General features: G+C 31.8%; 1 protein-coding gene across 3 annotated transcripts in view; it reads right to left on the bottom strand.

The window, feature by feature from the left end:
* Positions 1 to 343: 343 nt before the first annotated feature.
* arhgef2a (Rho guanine nucleotide exchange factor (GEF) 2a) overlaps positions 344 to 17,152 on the bottom strand; it is a 69,904-nt gene continuing 53,095 nt past the window's right edge. For 2 of the 3 annotated variants that reach the window (XM_073821977.1, XM_073821979.1), the window contains 13 exons: positions 16,411 to 16,528; positions 13,983 to 14,231; positions 13,757 to 13,833; positions 13,440 to 13,615; positions 11,590 to 11,657; positions 11,036 to 11,224; positions 8,444 to 8,542; positions 8,288 to 8,337; positions 7,814 to 7,855; positions 5,532 to 5,582; positions 5,121 to 5,432; positions 4,831 to 5,017; positions 344 to 1,906 (listed from right to left, as the gene is read on the bottom strand). In XM_073821977.1, the coding sequence (XP_073678078.1) occupies positions 1,836 to 1,906; positions 4,831 to 5,017; positions 5,121 to 5,432; positions 5,532 to 5,582; positions 7,814 to 7,855; positions 8,288 to 8,337; positions 8,444 to 8,542; positions 11,036 to 11,224; positions 11,590 to 11,657; positions 13,440 to 13,615; positions 13,757 to 13,833; positions 13,983 to 14,231; positions 16,411 to 16,528 (1,689 nt within the window). In that variant the 3' untranslated portion in view covers positions 344 to 1,835. The remainder of the gene's footprint in view (positions 1,907 to 4,830; positions 5,018 to 5,120; positions 5,433 to 5,531; positions 5,583 to 7,813; positions 7,856 to 8,287; positions 8,338 to 8,443; positions 8,543 to 11,035; positions 11,225 to 11,589; positions 11,658 to 13,439; positions 13,616 to 13,756; positions 13,834 to 13,982; positions 14,232 to 16,410; positions 16,529 to 17,152) is intronic. The other variant, XM_073821978.1, reaches the window with a different exon arrangement.

Raw genomic sequence — 17,152 nt, 5'->3', positions numbered from 1 at the left:
CTGCTCAAGAAACTTTTTTATTATTATTATCAATATTTAAAACAGTTGAGTACATCTTTAATCAATAGAAAGATCAGCATTTATCTGAAATAAAAAGCTTTTGTAACATTCTATATTCATTATATACCATTCTAAAGCTTGAAGTTTGGAAAATTTTGGGAAAGAAATGATAGAAATTAATATTATTAATAATATGACAAGATATTATTTGCACAGCACTTTGCAATATCAAGCAGTAAAACAAGCTGTTTTATACAGATAAAAATAGTTGGACGCAGATGAGACCAGAAAAATAAGGCAAACAAACTAAAATACTATGGAAGTTAATGGCTACCAGCATCTGTTTGGTTAAAGATATCTTTATTTGTGTTTCTACAGATTTGGAACAACATTAGGTTGAGTAAATGATGACAATTTTCATTTTTGGGTAAACTGTTCCTTTAATAATACAAATTTGATCATACTTTGATTTACTCACACAAAAAAGAAAGAGAATAAACCAATCGCGATGGTGTTGTATATCAACAGTTTTAATTCTTCAACAGTATTCTATATCCACTTCAGTATATCTGAAACACTGTATGAACACTTCAACAATGTTTCTGTCATTTTCCATACAAACATTTTGATGTGACTTCAGTAAATCCTATGTATCTTATAGTTACTTCAAAGCATGAAGAATATAATCTACAATCATTTCTAAGACACTGCTTCCTGAAATGTTGAACTGACTAAAAGAAAAGCATAATATATCTCAGCAATATTCAGCCAAGCGAATTTTGGCACACAGTCAAGTAATTGCAAAAAACATTCTTAAAAGTAAAACATAAGCAAAACTGTAGTAAGACACATCAAATGTTGTAGGTATTACTGGCAGATTTTGGTGATGTGATCTATTTTAGTCAATAAAGCTTTTAATATTTACAAAGTATTCCCCGTTAACACACACTGTGGGCTGAGGAACCATTCGTAATAGCATAATACTCAATCATAATAACCTTCCTGGGTTTATTAAGCTCTTTGCTGTATAGATGTAAATATATTTCTATATATTGCTATAAACGGCAATATAATTCCTTCATAAAAAAAGCCCTCAAGTCTTTGAAAATAGTATTTTGTTACATAGCCAGTAGTTTTGGTCCCAGGCTATTATGTTGGTATATTTCAAGTTATGGCTTCTTTCTAACTGCTTCGACATGCTCGAAGACTATTTAACGTTCCATTTAAAATAAAGGAAAATAAATAAATTTCAAATAAAGCGCAAGAAAGAGACATTTCTTTACAATGACCTCTCACAAACAAGTTTCACTTAAAAAAAACAGAAGCTCTATTCGTGCTCCAGCATGTGTAGAATTGGTACAAAGCACTGTGATGAGTTTCCCACATACAGTACATCAGTTTAACTGGTTCTTCCCGGTACCCTTGAGCTGGATCGCTTATGTTTGGTTGATTTGGTTGATCTTGAGATTGTTAAAGAATTCTTCTTAAAGAATCCCAAGACCATTTCATGCCGCTATCAAGTGCAAAGTCCCATTATTTGCATGACTCTGTCTCCATCACGACGCTTTGGCATATCCTTATTGGTTCGTGGATGTCAAAAGCCATATGATTGGATTCCAAGGAGAAGACATGTTGAATATTAACATGTCATAAACGGCCACACAGAAGCTGTAAGCAAAATTACTGGATACAACTAAATACTGTATGTATATAATGAAATGAATATTCATAAACTAAGTAAGACTCTTCCCTGTTCTGAGGAAGACCTGCTCATGGAGTCTATAGTCTGTTCCGTCGGACAACAGGCCAGTCTTGGGTTGAGTACTGGAAAAATATTAGCAGTGTGAAGCCTCACGGTCCCGGGGGTCTGTAGCAGATTCACTCTCTTCGGGAATGTCCTGCAGATCTGTTTAAGATGAGAAAAAAAAAACAATTAAGTAAAAGAATTATGAACAATTGTACAACTGTATGTAGCCATTACACCAGTGTTGCCAAGTCTGTGGTTTTCCAGGGGAATTTGGTTACTTTAACACTGTTGCAGTGGGTTGAAGCGACCCCAATGACGTGATATTTATCCCCGGAATGTGAATTTTTCATTAGGGAACTGGCCAAAAAACAGGTATTTTACCCCTGGAATGTGATTTTTTTACAGGGGGGCCCACTCTAAAACACAACTGGGCTAGTTTTGAGTAGTAATTGGGTGGGTTTTGTTGTTAAAACCTGGCAACCCTGCATTAAACACAGAAATGAAGCCATTTTCATTTAAAAAATTTTACCAAATGATCTGAAGGAAATTTCTTCTTGACGATGTAATTTATATATAGAATGTGTACTGTAAATGTATTCAAAATGAACACTTGATAAGCCAAATGCAAGTGGCCTTTGATTGTTTTACTGGACAGTTGGCCTGTAAACTTGAGGAATAGCAACATAATACATGGTCTAAGTTACGTGAGATCCTCACTGAAAACATGCAGTGAGAAAAACAGCTATTTTTCATTGCAAATAAAACAAAATACAGTTTTGTGGTTGGCTGGAACCCTTTCACATGCAGTATATATGTGACCCTGGACCACAAAACCAGTCATAAGGGTCAATTTTCATTGATTTGGTTTGTTATGATAGGACAATATTTGGCCGAGATACAACTACTTGAATATGAATGTGAGACAAAACATTGAGAAAATCGCCTTTAAAGTTGTCCAAATGAAGATCTTAGCCATACATATGACTAATCAAACATTAAGTTTTGATATATTTACGGTAGGAAATGTACAAAATATCTTGATGGAACATGATCTGCAATTAATATCCTAATGATTTTTGGCATAAAAGAAAAATGTTTCATTTGGACCCAAACAATGTATTTTTGCCAGTTAAGACTGGTTTTGTGGTCCAGGGTCACATATTATCTCAAGGGGCTTTAAAAGTCAAGCTTTCTGTGTGTATAAGTGTATGTACAAAAGATATGTTCAATGTAAATGACACACTAAAGCCCTGGGTGCGTTTACTGAGACATACGACCTACAATTTATTGCCATTATCCACCTATAACACACATGCCTACAAATAACACGTATAAATGTAGATTTTTTTCAATTTAGTTTAAGGAGGTTCTTCTGACTGACAGAGTTTAGTGTGTTTGTGTGTTATGTGGGTGAGTGTGGAAGGTTTAATGTGATAAATTCAGTGTGTATATGTGTTATGCACATTGGTTGCATAATCGTGTGTAGGCTGCTGTTAGTGTTACAAAGGGCCAAAGTTTACAGCGTTCTAGGTGAAACACATCTACGCAGACTGTCTGATAAACATGTAATCTTTCTATATAAAAAAGGAGCAAAATCAGAACAACAAACTCCACTCCGCCTGTATCTTCCCCCCCCTCATATAATAATTTCAACTCAAATCAATATTTAAATGTATAAATATTTAATGATTTCTCTGCTAAGTAGCCATATAAAAATATTTAATATTATTATATTATTACACTATGAGTCATAAGTTTTTGAACAGTAAGATTTGTAATGTTTTTTAAAGAAGTCTCTTCTGCTCACCAAGCCTGCATTTATTTGATCCAAAGTACAGCAAAAATGTTGAAATGTTTTTACTATTTTTCTATTTGAATATTTTTGCTGTTTAAGATTGCTGTTTAAGAAACAATTTTTATTATTGTTTTATTATTATTATTATTTTATTATTATTGTTGTCAATATTTAAAACAGTAGAATACATTTTTTCAGGATTCTTTGATGAACAGAAAGTCCAAAGATCAGCATTTATCTGAAATTAAAAGCTTTTGTTACATAGCATTCAAAAGCATGGAGTCAGTATAATTTTTATTTTTGGGGAAAGAAATTATAGAAATTAATACTTTTAATTAACAAGGATGCTTTAAATTAATTAAAGGTGATGATAAAGACATTCGTAATGTTACAAAAAGTTCTATTTCAAATAAATGCTGTTCTTCTGAACTTTATATTTATCAAAGAAACCTGAAAAAATAATCCACTTATCTGTTTTCAATATCATAATAATAATAAATGTTTTTTGAGCAGCAAATCAAAATATTAGAATGATTTCTGAAGGATCATGTGAATGGAGTAATGATGCTTATTCCATGGAATGTCTGGATACTGGATTCTGATTGGCTGGCAGGTGTGCAGTAAACCTTTTAATGCACAGGTAGTTCCAAGTCAGTTTAATCACCGTTCTACATTAATGCGCTGCTTTAATTGATGCACGCAAACGCAGAGAGAGAGAGAGAGAGAGAGAGAGAGAGAGAGAGAGAGATCGGAGATCGCATTGTGCTGCGCACATACATAAACTTCTTGTCAGCACTTCCCCACGATTCTTATTGTTAAAATATCCTAGATACTAGATCGCTACATTATATTCCTCAGCAAAGAGGTGGTAACACTGCGGTTTTTGAATGAATTCGTTGTTTGTAGAGAGAGACGCTTCGCGTCGGGCGGTTATTAGCCTCCACGTCGTGCATTTAAAATCCTTTAATGCACGGCAAACCGTTGATTATCCCTTACTAAAAATTCAGCGTTGAAATCACAGAAATAAATTACATTTTCAAATATATTCAGGTAGAAAACAGTTATTTTTTAGTTATTTTTTAATAGTAAAAAATATTTCAAAATTCTACTGTTTTTGCTGTACTCTGGATCAAAAAAATGCATCAAAAATCCTGGTAGTGTATATGCATTTATATTTGTTAAATCATTTTATATTATATAATTATAAAAATATTAACTTTTATTTTTAATATATTTATATGTGTTTATATTGGTTCTAATAAATGTCATTCTGTGTCAATCTACAGACCTCTGGGACTTTCTGAACGTGTAGACACCCTCGAATTCACCTCGTCGTCATCATCGTCATCAGATATCACATCTACTTCCACATCGCTGCATTCCTGCAGGCCGTCTGATTGGTCCATCGATTCCTGGCTAGCCAATGGGGTGTCAGTATTGGGGTCGGTATCGCTCTCTCTGCGAGTTGATGGGCCCTGGAAAATAGGAAATAAGAAGCGTATGAGATTTGGGAGCTCTTGCATACTTACTTTTTACTACTCTTTCAATTCTGACTAAAATCCTGCTAAATGAACTCACATGTGAGCCTGCACTTCTAGCTCCATCCCCTAGAGTGGCGCTATTGGTCTTAAGATCCCTGAGCTGTTTCTCCAGCTGGGCTCTGACTCTCTCGCTGTCCCTGAGTTTGCCCTCTGCTCCCCTGAGGCGTCCGAGCTCCTCCTGCAGCAGACTGTGCTGTCGTTGAAGAAGGGCCAGCTCACCCAGCGAGCCGACATCACTCGCTCCATCCCGGGACAGGGAGCGGACTGTACGAGTCCCTGGGGTGGCTGGGGAGACAGAGCTCTCTCGTAGGCATAGCTCCAAGATAGAGTCCTGTCGTATCACCGCACCCTAGGAGAGAATGTGTTTTTGGCCTCATTTATGGTTCATTTTGGATCCCGTCAGTGCTTAAAAGAAATTTGACAAATGTATTTTGCAATGGACACATACCTGCAGAGCGTGTAACTGAGCACTGAGATTCACCAGCCTCTGTGGCACCTCCTGAAACACAAACACATTCAGATGCAAATTTATAAAAAATAATCCTGGAAATTTGGTTGTGCTTGGAATATTTATAGGAGGGGTAGTGATGCACAGCATAGTGTTTTTTCCATATAACTCGTACAATTTTAAAACTAATTCATACCAATAATGGAATTGCAGTCGATCATTTCACCTAATCATGCATTATAGACCATCTGCTTGTTTTATATGTGCACTTTTTGTAACACAAGACATAATCAGTCTCATGCATCACTAGGCAATTTTCAAGCTTTCAAGATCCACGGTCGGTGTTGCATTAGTTTGCATTATTTTATAATTTGAAATGATTGTTTTCTATTTTAATACATTTTAAAATATAATTTAATCCTGTTGTGGCAAAGCTAAATTTTTAGCATCAAGAAACATTATTTTTTATCAGTGTTGAATATAGTTGTTGCTTAATATTTCTGTGGAAAACCAGGATACATTTATGAATAGTAAGGTTTCAGGACTCACTGATGTATAGTCCAAAAGAACAGCATTTATTTGAAATAGAAATCTTTTGTGACATAGAAAAGTCTTTTCTGTCACTATGATCTTCTTAATGCATCCTTGCTGAATAAAAGAATTCATTTAATATAATAATAATAATAATAATAATAATAATAATAATAATAATAATAATAATAATAATAATAAAAAGTTACTGATCCCAAACTTTTGAACTTCTAATAAGAGCCCTATTAAATCAGTTGCATTTTTTTTCCAAATTCCATTTTTTCCCCATTTATTTATTTTTGGATTCTGTTTTCATGAAAAACAAAAACAAAAAAAAACTTTAAAAGCATGTCTAATTAATTTGAAATCATGAAACGTACACGATTTGACAGCAATTTTTTTTAAGTTGTTTCCAGAATACTGGATTCCATTTTTTCTATTTTAATATTTTTAGACTCTGTTTTAATGGTTAAATTAAAATAATGTTACTCAAAAAGCATGTCTAATTAATTTGAAATCAGGAAACTTGCATAATTTGACAGCATTTTTTTATTAAAACCATTAAAAAAACAATTTCATATGGCCCTAAAAGTTACATTTTTGTTAAACTTTTAAGGCCCTATGAAATGCATTTTTTAATCGTTTTATTGGTTTCATTACATTTTTTGATTAACTGATTTGATTAAATTCCAGAATACAGGATTCCATTTTTTTCCTTTTTAATATTTCTAGACTGTATTGGTTAAATATAAAAAATATTACTCAAAAAGCATGTTGAATTAATTTGAAATCATGAAACTTAAACAATTTATTTATTAAAAGTTTAACAAAAATTACACTTTTTAAGGCCCTATGAAATAGAATTTTTTTTAATGGTTTTTGGTTTCATTAAATTTTCTCTCATTAACTGATTTTATAAAAAAAAGAATTAATTATTATTTTATTTATCTATTTCCAGAAATACAGTGTTGTGTATTTAAATTTAAATTAATAATTTAACAACTATCATTACCTTACATTACGTAATATATTTCTGTCACAGTTTCTTCAAGCTAAACCAAACTTTTATTTTGATGGTTTGTTGTGAAGACCTTTAAGCTTCTGTTTATATATGATATGATGACAGTTTTTCTCAAAAGAAATGGTAAAATGCTCATAAAGTGACTCTCGAAGCAGTTCTAGAGATTATGTTTGTGTTCATATATCGAGGCGGCAAAGCCCGAAAACAGTGAACTTCACACGCGCTTTAGTATTTGTGTATTAAACTAAGCTGTGTCTGCGCCATTCATTCTCACAGAGACACGCAGAACATGCAGAATTCATATTTAAATAATATTTTTGCAGCTTAATATTTACAGACATCAATCCATATCGCATTTAGTTTGAAGTGTGCTGACTTACTTTTGATTTATTCATCTGAAATTTGGCAAATTCTGACATTCCACGTTACAGTAAATTCCATTTTTATGACTGGATTTCGCGTTTCCGGCCCCATCTAATTTGTCAGTAAATTAAAAAGCAGTACTTAAAAAGTTTTTCATACTGTCTATAGGTATTGCAAAGTTTCTAAGCTTTTAAATCACAAGCCGTTTTGTGTTTTTTATTATTTATTAATTTGCTAATCACTCCAGTTTAAAGGATTCTAATGCAAAAAGTAAAATAATCGGTTATCATTATCAGCTTATATGTATGCGCTGACATACATTGAGCACATCCCTAGACAGCACACATTAAGCCTAAAATGTCAGTACCTCACTTGGTGTCTTGTCCTCCATTTGATTTCCATTACCATCCTGTAGAGAACAGGGACGTTTTAGCATTATTCACACAATCATAATTCTGAACCAGCATATTAATTCAAAAGCTTTCATTTGTCAGCACACTCAAAAGCACTGTCTTGCTATGTGTCGATGAAAAGGGAGATGAAGCGCAGCTTTCAAGCACCAGTGGTGAGTCGTGATGGAGAGTTTTTGGTAGATTCAGGTTGCTATGGAAACCTGCGAGTTTTAGATGGGCTCGGAAAATGACTTTTTTTTTTTTTTCAGGATTACATAAAAACTCAGCAATAGCATCGAACCATCTTACTATGTGCATAATTATTACATTTTGTGAAACATATTTGACGCAGGCGAATGTGGATGTCAGAGAAGTGTGATAATGAACAGCACTAACACTAACATATAAAATAGTCTGCATATTTTCTGACAAATTAATGTTTTGTGTACCTGAGTAGATTGGTTCTCCTGAGAGCCGTTGACTAATACCTCTTGTCCATCTAGAAGAATGAAAAAAGCCCAATAGTCAGATGAAAAGGTATTTTTAGCCAATCAGACGTGCTAAAAGCACATTCATTTACATAGTGTTGTGTGTTTGACACCTACTGATTACTAGCGCTCCAGTGTGGTTGTGATGGCCGTTGGAACTGCAGGGCAGAGGAACCTCAAAATTGGATCCTAATAACAGCTCTGTCAATCTGTCCACTGCAGAGAGCGACATTTTACAAGATATTATTGAAGATCTGAGCATGAGCTCAGAAGATTTAGCTAAAATGGTCTGTATACTTTACAAAATAGAAAAAAAAAGAATTAAACCTTTTTTATAAAAAAAAAGAGAGCTGAATGGCAGCAAGTATGAATTTGTATTACATTTTATTTTATTTTTTAAATTATTTGTATGTTTTAAAGATATTTTAAGATATTTAAAGATTTTTAATCTATACAAACTAAAAACAAATATAAAATACAACTGCCATTTATTTTTTCAGAGGTTTAGTCAATATTTTATATATATGAAATATTTTTTAATACTTTTATTCATTTTTCCAAGATATTCAATATTTTTAATCTCTGTGAATTTAACATGAAATAAAACTAAAAAAATACTTTCTGAAATATATTTGTCATTTATTCATTATTTGTTTATTAATTTATTAGATGCAGATTCAATTGTATGTATGATTTGGTGTATATTTTATATATTTGAAATATTTTTAGTTGCTACAATGGCAAAACTTTAATGCTTTTTTTTTGGGATATCTCAAAATCAGAAATTAATTTAAATGTTATATATATATTTGTTAATATTTCCAAGATATTTAAGATTTGTATTCTAAATCAAACATATAAAATAAATATATTTGCTTCTGTTTTGTAATCTGTCATTTATTCAGATGCTGTGCCGATTTATTAAATTATTAGATACAGATTTAAAGCTTTTAGGATTTGGTTAATATCTATATAATAATATTTATATTTATATTTTAGATTGCTACCATGGCAAAACTTTAATGCTTTTATTTGGATATCTGAAAATCAGAAATGAATTTAAATGTTAAAAATATATATTTGTTAATATTTCCAAGATATTTCAGGTTTTAATCTCTATAAACTAAACATAAAATAAAACTAAAAATACTTTCTGAAATATATTTGCTTCTATTTTAACTAATGCAATCTGTCATTTATTCAGATGCTGTGCCGATTTATTAATTGAATAATTCATTTATTATGATTTATTAATTTAATAATTAATTAATTAATTAGATGCAGATTCAAAGCTTTTATGATTTGGTCAATAATTTATATTAATTTACTGCTACAGTGCCTAAACTTTAATGCTTTTATTTGGATATCTGAAAATCGAACAATAATTTAAATGTTAAAAATATATATTTGTTAATTTTTCCAAGATTTTTAATCTCTATGAACTAAACAAATAAAACAAAAAAACACTTTCTGAAATCTATTTGCTTTCACTAATGTAATCTGTCATTTTTTCAGATGCGGTGCCAATTTATTAATTTATTTATTAGATGCAGAATTAAAGCTTTTATTATTTGGTCAATATTTTATATATTTTTAAAAATATTTTTTAACTGCTACAATGGCAAAACTTCAAAGCTTTTATTTGGATATCTCAAAATCGAACATTAATTTAAATGTTAAAAACATATACTTGTTAATTTTTCCAAAATATTTAAGATGTTAATTAATGCAATCTGTCATTTATTCAGATGCTGTGCCGATTTAATAATTTAATAATTAATTTATTAGATGCAGATTCAAAGCTTTTATGATTTGGTCAATAATTTATATATTTGAAATATTTTAATTGCTACAATGGCAAAACTTCAAAGCTTTTATTTGGACATCTCAAAATTGAACATTAATTTAAATGTTACAAATATATATTTGTTAATTTTTCTAAAATATTTAAGATGTTTAATCTCTATGAACTAAACATATAAAACAAAACTAAAAAATACTTTCTGAAATCGATTTGCTTATGTTTTCACTACTGTAATCTGTCATTTATTCAGATGCTGTGCCAATTTATTAATTTATTGATTAATTTATTAGATGCCGATTCAAAGCTTTTATGATTTAATCAAAATTGTATATATTTGAAATATTTTTAATTGCTACAATGGCAATTAAAATGTAAATTTATTAGATGCTGATTCAAAGCTTTTATTTGGATATTTCAACTTTTTTATACTATATAACCAAAACATTTGTATGATTGTGCTTTAAAAAAATGGTAACACTTTACAATAAGGTACATTAATTAACATTAGTTAATTGTTAACATAAACTAAGAATAAACAATAATTCTACAGCATTTAATAATGTTAGTTCATGTTAATTTCAACTTTTAATGCATTATTAAAATCAAAAGTTGTGCTTATTAACATTAGTTAATGCACTGTGAACTAACAATGAATGACTGTATTTTCATGAACTAACATTAAAAAAAAATTAACATTAACCAATGGAACCATATTGTAAAGTGTTACCAATTAAAATAAAATTGCCTCATTTGGCAAAAATACTGTTTATCTGCTTACTCATAGTATGAATACTGTAACCTATTAACATGGGCGGTAAAATAAATACCCACTAGAGGGTGAAACCAGCCTCATACAGGTGGAACGCCCTGCTTTAGCCACGAATGTAACATCCTGTCTGTCTTACCCTCAGTTATGGCCTGTGTGAGCAGCTGTTCCCCGCGCGGTGCCTGAGGAGACTCGGCTCTAAACAGGTTTCTGGAACAGGATGGCAGCATGACCTCATAACCTCCCATGACCTCTGCCAAGTCGGAGAACAGGGTGACCCGCTCCTGAAGAAGCTCTAACACCTCCCTGTCTTTCTGCTGGATATCAGCTGAAACAGAAAACACGAGGAATACAATGCTTGTTTGAATAAAACATCAGCTTCAGCTGCTTTACACTCAAGATAGTGGCTTTGTTCTGTCTTCATATTCAGTGTAAAGACGTCAAGATGTATAAAAATCTGTATATGTCAAGACAACCTTTTTTCCACTAGCTAGTTTGTTTGTTTAGAGAAAATGTCTTGTGATAGGTAACCAACTGATCTGACAGACGGGTGAAAGCTTTGCAAAGCGATTTTATGCTTCTTTCAATCCTTCAGAGCTTAACCCACTGCAGTGATTCATCTTTGGGAAAAAAATCTGAATGAAAAAGTGTTTGTCCCAGTGTTGGGAGTGTGAATGTGTGTGCGTTAGAAACCTTTGAGTCTTCGCAGAAGGGCCTTGTCCTCAGTTTCTATAAGCGGGAATTCTTCTCTTGATGGACAGCTGTGTGACAAAACAATGAAGGTAAATGAGAATGACCATTAGAAACTGTAATTAAGTAACCTTTAGTGGATGTCCATTAACACTCAAGTCATCTATACACGTCTGTGCTTTTAACAAGTACAAATTTAAAGTGTACAGCCTTTATCTTCTGGGAAAACAGACCTAAAATATTTGTTGCTCTATACATTTTCAAAATGAAACTAAAATGCATGCAATATGAATGCTTGTACTTCCTTTGGTAAGTTATATATTTTTTTTTCGTAAAAAAAGTGGCTAGAATTTATTCATTATGAAAGTGTAAGTGCATAGCAGGGGGTAGTCTGGGGACTCCCAGGAACCAGCAAGAGGGTATTGTAAAAGTTGAGTAAAAACTTGATAAAAAAAAAAAAACATAAATAGAAATAATTATAATAAATAATAGAAATAATTATGAATAAATAATTATTGTGGTGAAAGTTTTTGAGCAGTACGATTTTTTTTAGTAGTCTCTTCTGCTCACCAAGCCTGCATTTATTTGATCCAAAGTACAGCAAAAACAGTAAAAATGTGAAGTATTGTTACTATTTAAAATAACTGTTTTCTGTTTGAATATATTTTTTTAAATGTAATTTATTCCTGTGATCAAAGCTAAATTTTTAGCATCATTACTCCAGTCTTCAGTGTCACACGATCCTTCAGAAATCATTATAATATTATGATTTGCTGTTCAAGAAACATTTTTGTTATTATTATCAATATTTAAAACAGTTGAGTACATTTTACATTAAAATAGAAGGATCCAAAGATAAGTTTTTATCCGAAATAAAAAGCTTTTGTAACATTATACACTATACCATTCAAAAGCTTGGAGACAATATTTTTTTTTCTTTTTTGGGGGGAGAAGAAATTATGAAATTAATACTTTTATTTAGCAAGGATGCTTTAAATTAATCAAGTGATTATAAAGACATTTATAATGTTACAAAAGATTTCTATTTTAGATAAATGCTGTTCTTCTAAACTTTCTGTTCATCAAAGAAACCTGAAAAAAATTCTACTTGAAGGATCATGTGACTGGAGTAATGATGCTAAAAATTCAGCTTTGAAATCACAGGAATATATTACATTTTAAAATATATTCAAATAAAAACAGTGATTTTAAATATTAAAAATATTTTTTAAATTTTACTGTTCTTGCTGTACTTTGGTTCAAATAAATGCAGGCTCGGGGAGCAGAAGAGACTTCTCTAAGAAAAACTGAAAATTGTATTGTTCAAAAACTTTTGACTGGTAATGTATATAAATTATATAAAACATAATATATCATCATTATTATGAATATTAATGTGTAGAATAAAATAACAATAATTACTATTATTAAATTATTAATAATATGAATACTAATATTACTAAAAACAAACAAACAAATAAGTATTTATTTATTGAATTTGACATTACTGCCTGTAATATGACGCTTACAATTTTTCCACATGGCATAAATGGTATCTTTTCTTAGTTGTTTTTATATTTTTTAGAAAAAGGTGTTATTTGCAAGCTGTCAAGTTTGTTTTTGCTGAGTTGTAGTATAAACAAAGGGCAAGTCAAGCTGCCCACAGAAATGACATATCCCTTCGAAATGTCCCGCCCCAACATCCTGATTCAAAAGAAAATACAAAGGAACAATACAGAAAAGTGCTTTCATGGGATTTTCATTCAATTGCGGAGACAGAAATGTCTAAAAAGTCAAACGGTAACTGTGAGTGTCTTGTGGACAGTAAAGAGCGTGTTTTTGCATGCATGTACCAGCTGATGGTTTGCTGTATGAGCCTTATCCAGGTGTTTCTGTCGTCTTTGGATGCGGCGTACAGCTCGTACATCTCAGGTGGGCTGGACTCACTGCTGATTAGGAACAAGCCTCGCTCCTGATTGGCTATGTCTCGGACCAAGAGACTCTGCAGTGAGACCACAGCAGACTTATCCTATAGAGAGAATGAGAGGAAAAGAAATATTGTTGTTCATGTACAGATTTTCACAAAAAAACAAAAAAAACAAACTGGATTTCTCTTCATCGAACCTCACAATTCGAGGTATCACAGTACGAGTTATATGCTGTAACTTACCAAACTGGCAAAGATGAACCGTTGGTCTTTCTCTTGCATGAATACTAGAATATCAGTCATCAACATAACCTGAACATCTAGAAGACAAAGAACACAGGAAATTCTGTACATTATAACACCCACAGCAAATTACAATTCAGCTTATACAATAGCATGTGTGTCTCTATCCCTCTCACACAGACATGTATCATCACACTTCCTCATTAACAACCACAGTCTTCACTACCTTTGAGGCGAGAGCTGGGTGTTTTCCAGAGCAATGTGCCTTCGTGTATCAGCTGCCTGCGGAGCAGTTCGGCCGGCCTGAACAGGGCTCCGGAGCGGAGTTTAGCCTCGGCCCGCGGGTCGACCCTGGACCGGATCTCCTGTAGCCGCTGTGTTCTTTCAAGCTCCAACACCTGTTGGTCCACCGAACAGAGCAGCTCCCGTATACAAGACAGCGACTGAGCCAGACCAGCAGCTTCCTCTGGATTGTCTGCATTGTTATACACAATAATCAGTCTAAAATGTCCATAACTGGGGTATTTTATGACAAATATTTAGACAATACACATTTTTGTTTGAAAAATATAATGGTAACACTTTCTATGAAGCCCCTATTTATAACACATTATAAGGGTATTTCTAAGGCATTATAATAAATGCATAATGCATTATAAGAAACCTTATAATATGTTATACTATCTCATGAATAATCATAACAACAATTATAATACATTATAATACTTGAGCATTTGAGGTTATAACTTTTAAGATTATGATTATTTATAACACACAATGAACGGCATATTAAATCTTCTTAATTTATAATGGACTATATCATATTACATTTATTTTTTACATTATATTACGTTTTATTTTGATGGTCCCCTAAGTCTATTGACTATAAGCTTAAACTTTCTAACTACATGCCAACTAACACTCCTTAGAGTATTAGTAGGCTTAGGCTTAGGTTATGGTTGGGCTAGGTAGAATGTTCTTGTACTTGCAAAGTTTCTTATAATATAACATAATAGTTTGTCTTTTGGGGAAACATCGAAATTTAGTGTTAGCATATATTCAGCATAATAACAATTACTGCTAGCTGACATGCAGTTGCAGAGTTACTTATCAAAAGCTGTCTGAAGGGTACCATCAAAATCATCAAACTGTTCATATTACACATTTATCTAAACTGATACCTGATCTTAGGGTTCTTTGGGAAATATTATTATAATTACTTATAAGTGGTCTTTGTATGCTTTAAGTAAAGTGACATGAGAAACATGGCAAGATATGAGACTTATAATATGTTATTACTATGAGGAGGTAATCATTCTCTTAAAAGCTATAATCACAAAAAAGTACAAATTATAATACATTAAAACTGTTCTTATGAATACTCATGAGATGATATAACATATTATAAGGTTTTTTATAATGCATTATGCATTCATTATAAAGCCTTAAGAATACCCTTATAATGTATTATAAATAAGGGCTTCATAGAAAGTGTTACCAATATAATTTTTTTTTTTTATTATATACAGTTGAGGTCAAAAGTTTACATACACCCTGTAGAATCTGCAAAATGTTAATTATTTTACTGAAACAAGATAGATCATACAAAATGCATGTTATTTTTTATTTAGTACTGTCCTGAATAATGTATTTCACATAAAAGATATTTTATTTGTTTAGTGATAGTTGTTTATGAGTCCCTTGTTTGTCCTGAACAGTTAAACTGCCCGCTGTTCTTTAGAAAAATCCTTCAGGTCCCACAAATTCGTTGTTTTTTTTGTGTATTTGAACCCATTCCAACAATGACTGTATGATTTTGAGATCCATCTTTTCACACGGAGGGCAACTGAGGGACTCATATGCAACTATTACAAAAGGTTCAAACGATCACTGATGGTTTGGAAGGAAATGCGATGCATTAAGAGCCGGGGGTGAAAACTTTTTTAATTTGAAGATTAGGGTAAATTTCACTTATTTTGTCTTTTGGGAAACATGTAAGTATCTTCTGAAAGGCAGTACTAAATTTAAAAAATATGATATATAGACAAAATAAGAAAAATGTACACATTTTCATTATGTTCAAAAGTTTACACCCCTGGCGTTTTTCCTTCTGAAGCATCAGTGAGCGTTTGAACCTTCTGTAATAGTTGCACATGAGTCCCACAGTTGTCCTCAGTGTGAAAAGATGGATCTCAAAATCATACAGTAATTGTTGGAAAGGGTTCAAATACACAAAAATGCTAAACAACCAAATAATTTGTGGGACCTGAAGGATTTTTCTGAAGAACAGCAGGCAGCTTAAATGTTTAAGACAAACAATGGACTCGTAAACAACTATTACTAAACAAAAAAACAGCTGTGGATCATTCAGGTAACAACACAGTATTAAGAATCAAGTGTGTGAACGAGGTAATTTTTGAACGAGATACTTTTTATAAATTCAACTATTATTTTCTCTTGTGGACTATTTGTAAACTTTTACGTGAAATATCATATTCAGGTCAGTACTAAAAAAAATAACATGTATTTTGTATGATCATTATTTTGCTAAAATAAATACCATTTTGCAGATTCTGCAAGGTGTATGTAAACTATTGACCTCAACTGTATATTATTTTAAGAGGACACCTTTTATCTATATGGCCGTGTCTTACCTTTGGTGTTGTCATAGATGCGTTGCACCAGGACGGGGTATTTAGTGATGCGCTGAGTGACCAATAAGATGCACTCCTGGAATCCATGACGACGAAGTAGAGGACCCCGACCCACTCTCTGAGAGGGACAAAGACAATGATAAATGGACTGTTAGTTGTTTCTGCCTCTGTGTGCTGTATTTATACACACGCTAAAATTGTGTCCAAAATCTACAATCAGCTGCCATTCCCAGTCAGCCAGATTTGTGTATGAAGGCTCCAGCTAAGGAAACCGGTTTTAGACAGATACCATAACATCATGTCTAATGAGCTAGAACTAATTAAAGTGAGCTTAAACCTAACCAAGCAAATATTTAATGACTAAAATATTAATTTCTAAGTAGAAGTCTGTAAATCTGTAACAAGATTTCTTAAAAATACTTTCCTAAAGTGAATATCCATTTTTCATACTTGACATTTCTACAAATTCACTTGTATTTTTTTTTAAACAAATTTATGTTTATTTTATATTTAGACAATATATAATATAGTGCACACTTTCATTCTGACCTGTATTTTTTGCTTTAAAATACTTTGATCTTGCTATAAAAAAATATCCTTTAATGCTGATGACAATTAAACTAATGTAAAAATAAACAAACAAATAAATAAATACATTTATTAATTTAATATCAGCCACTAAATCAGACAAAATTTTACTAAACAGTTTTAGTAATACAGTATATAAAATAATAAATATATA

Source organism: Garra rufa, chromosome 17 (assembly GCF_049309525.1).
Source record: "Garra rufa chromosome 17, GarRuf1.0, whole genome shotgun sequence".
NCBI lineage: Eukaryota > Metazoa > Chordata > Actinopteri > Cypriniformes > Cyprinidae > Garra > Garra rufa.
Note: the sequence above shows the minus strand (reverse complement) of the source record. Positions and strands in the feature narration are given on the sequence as shown.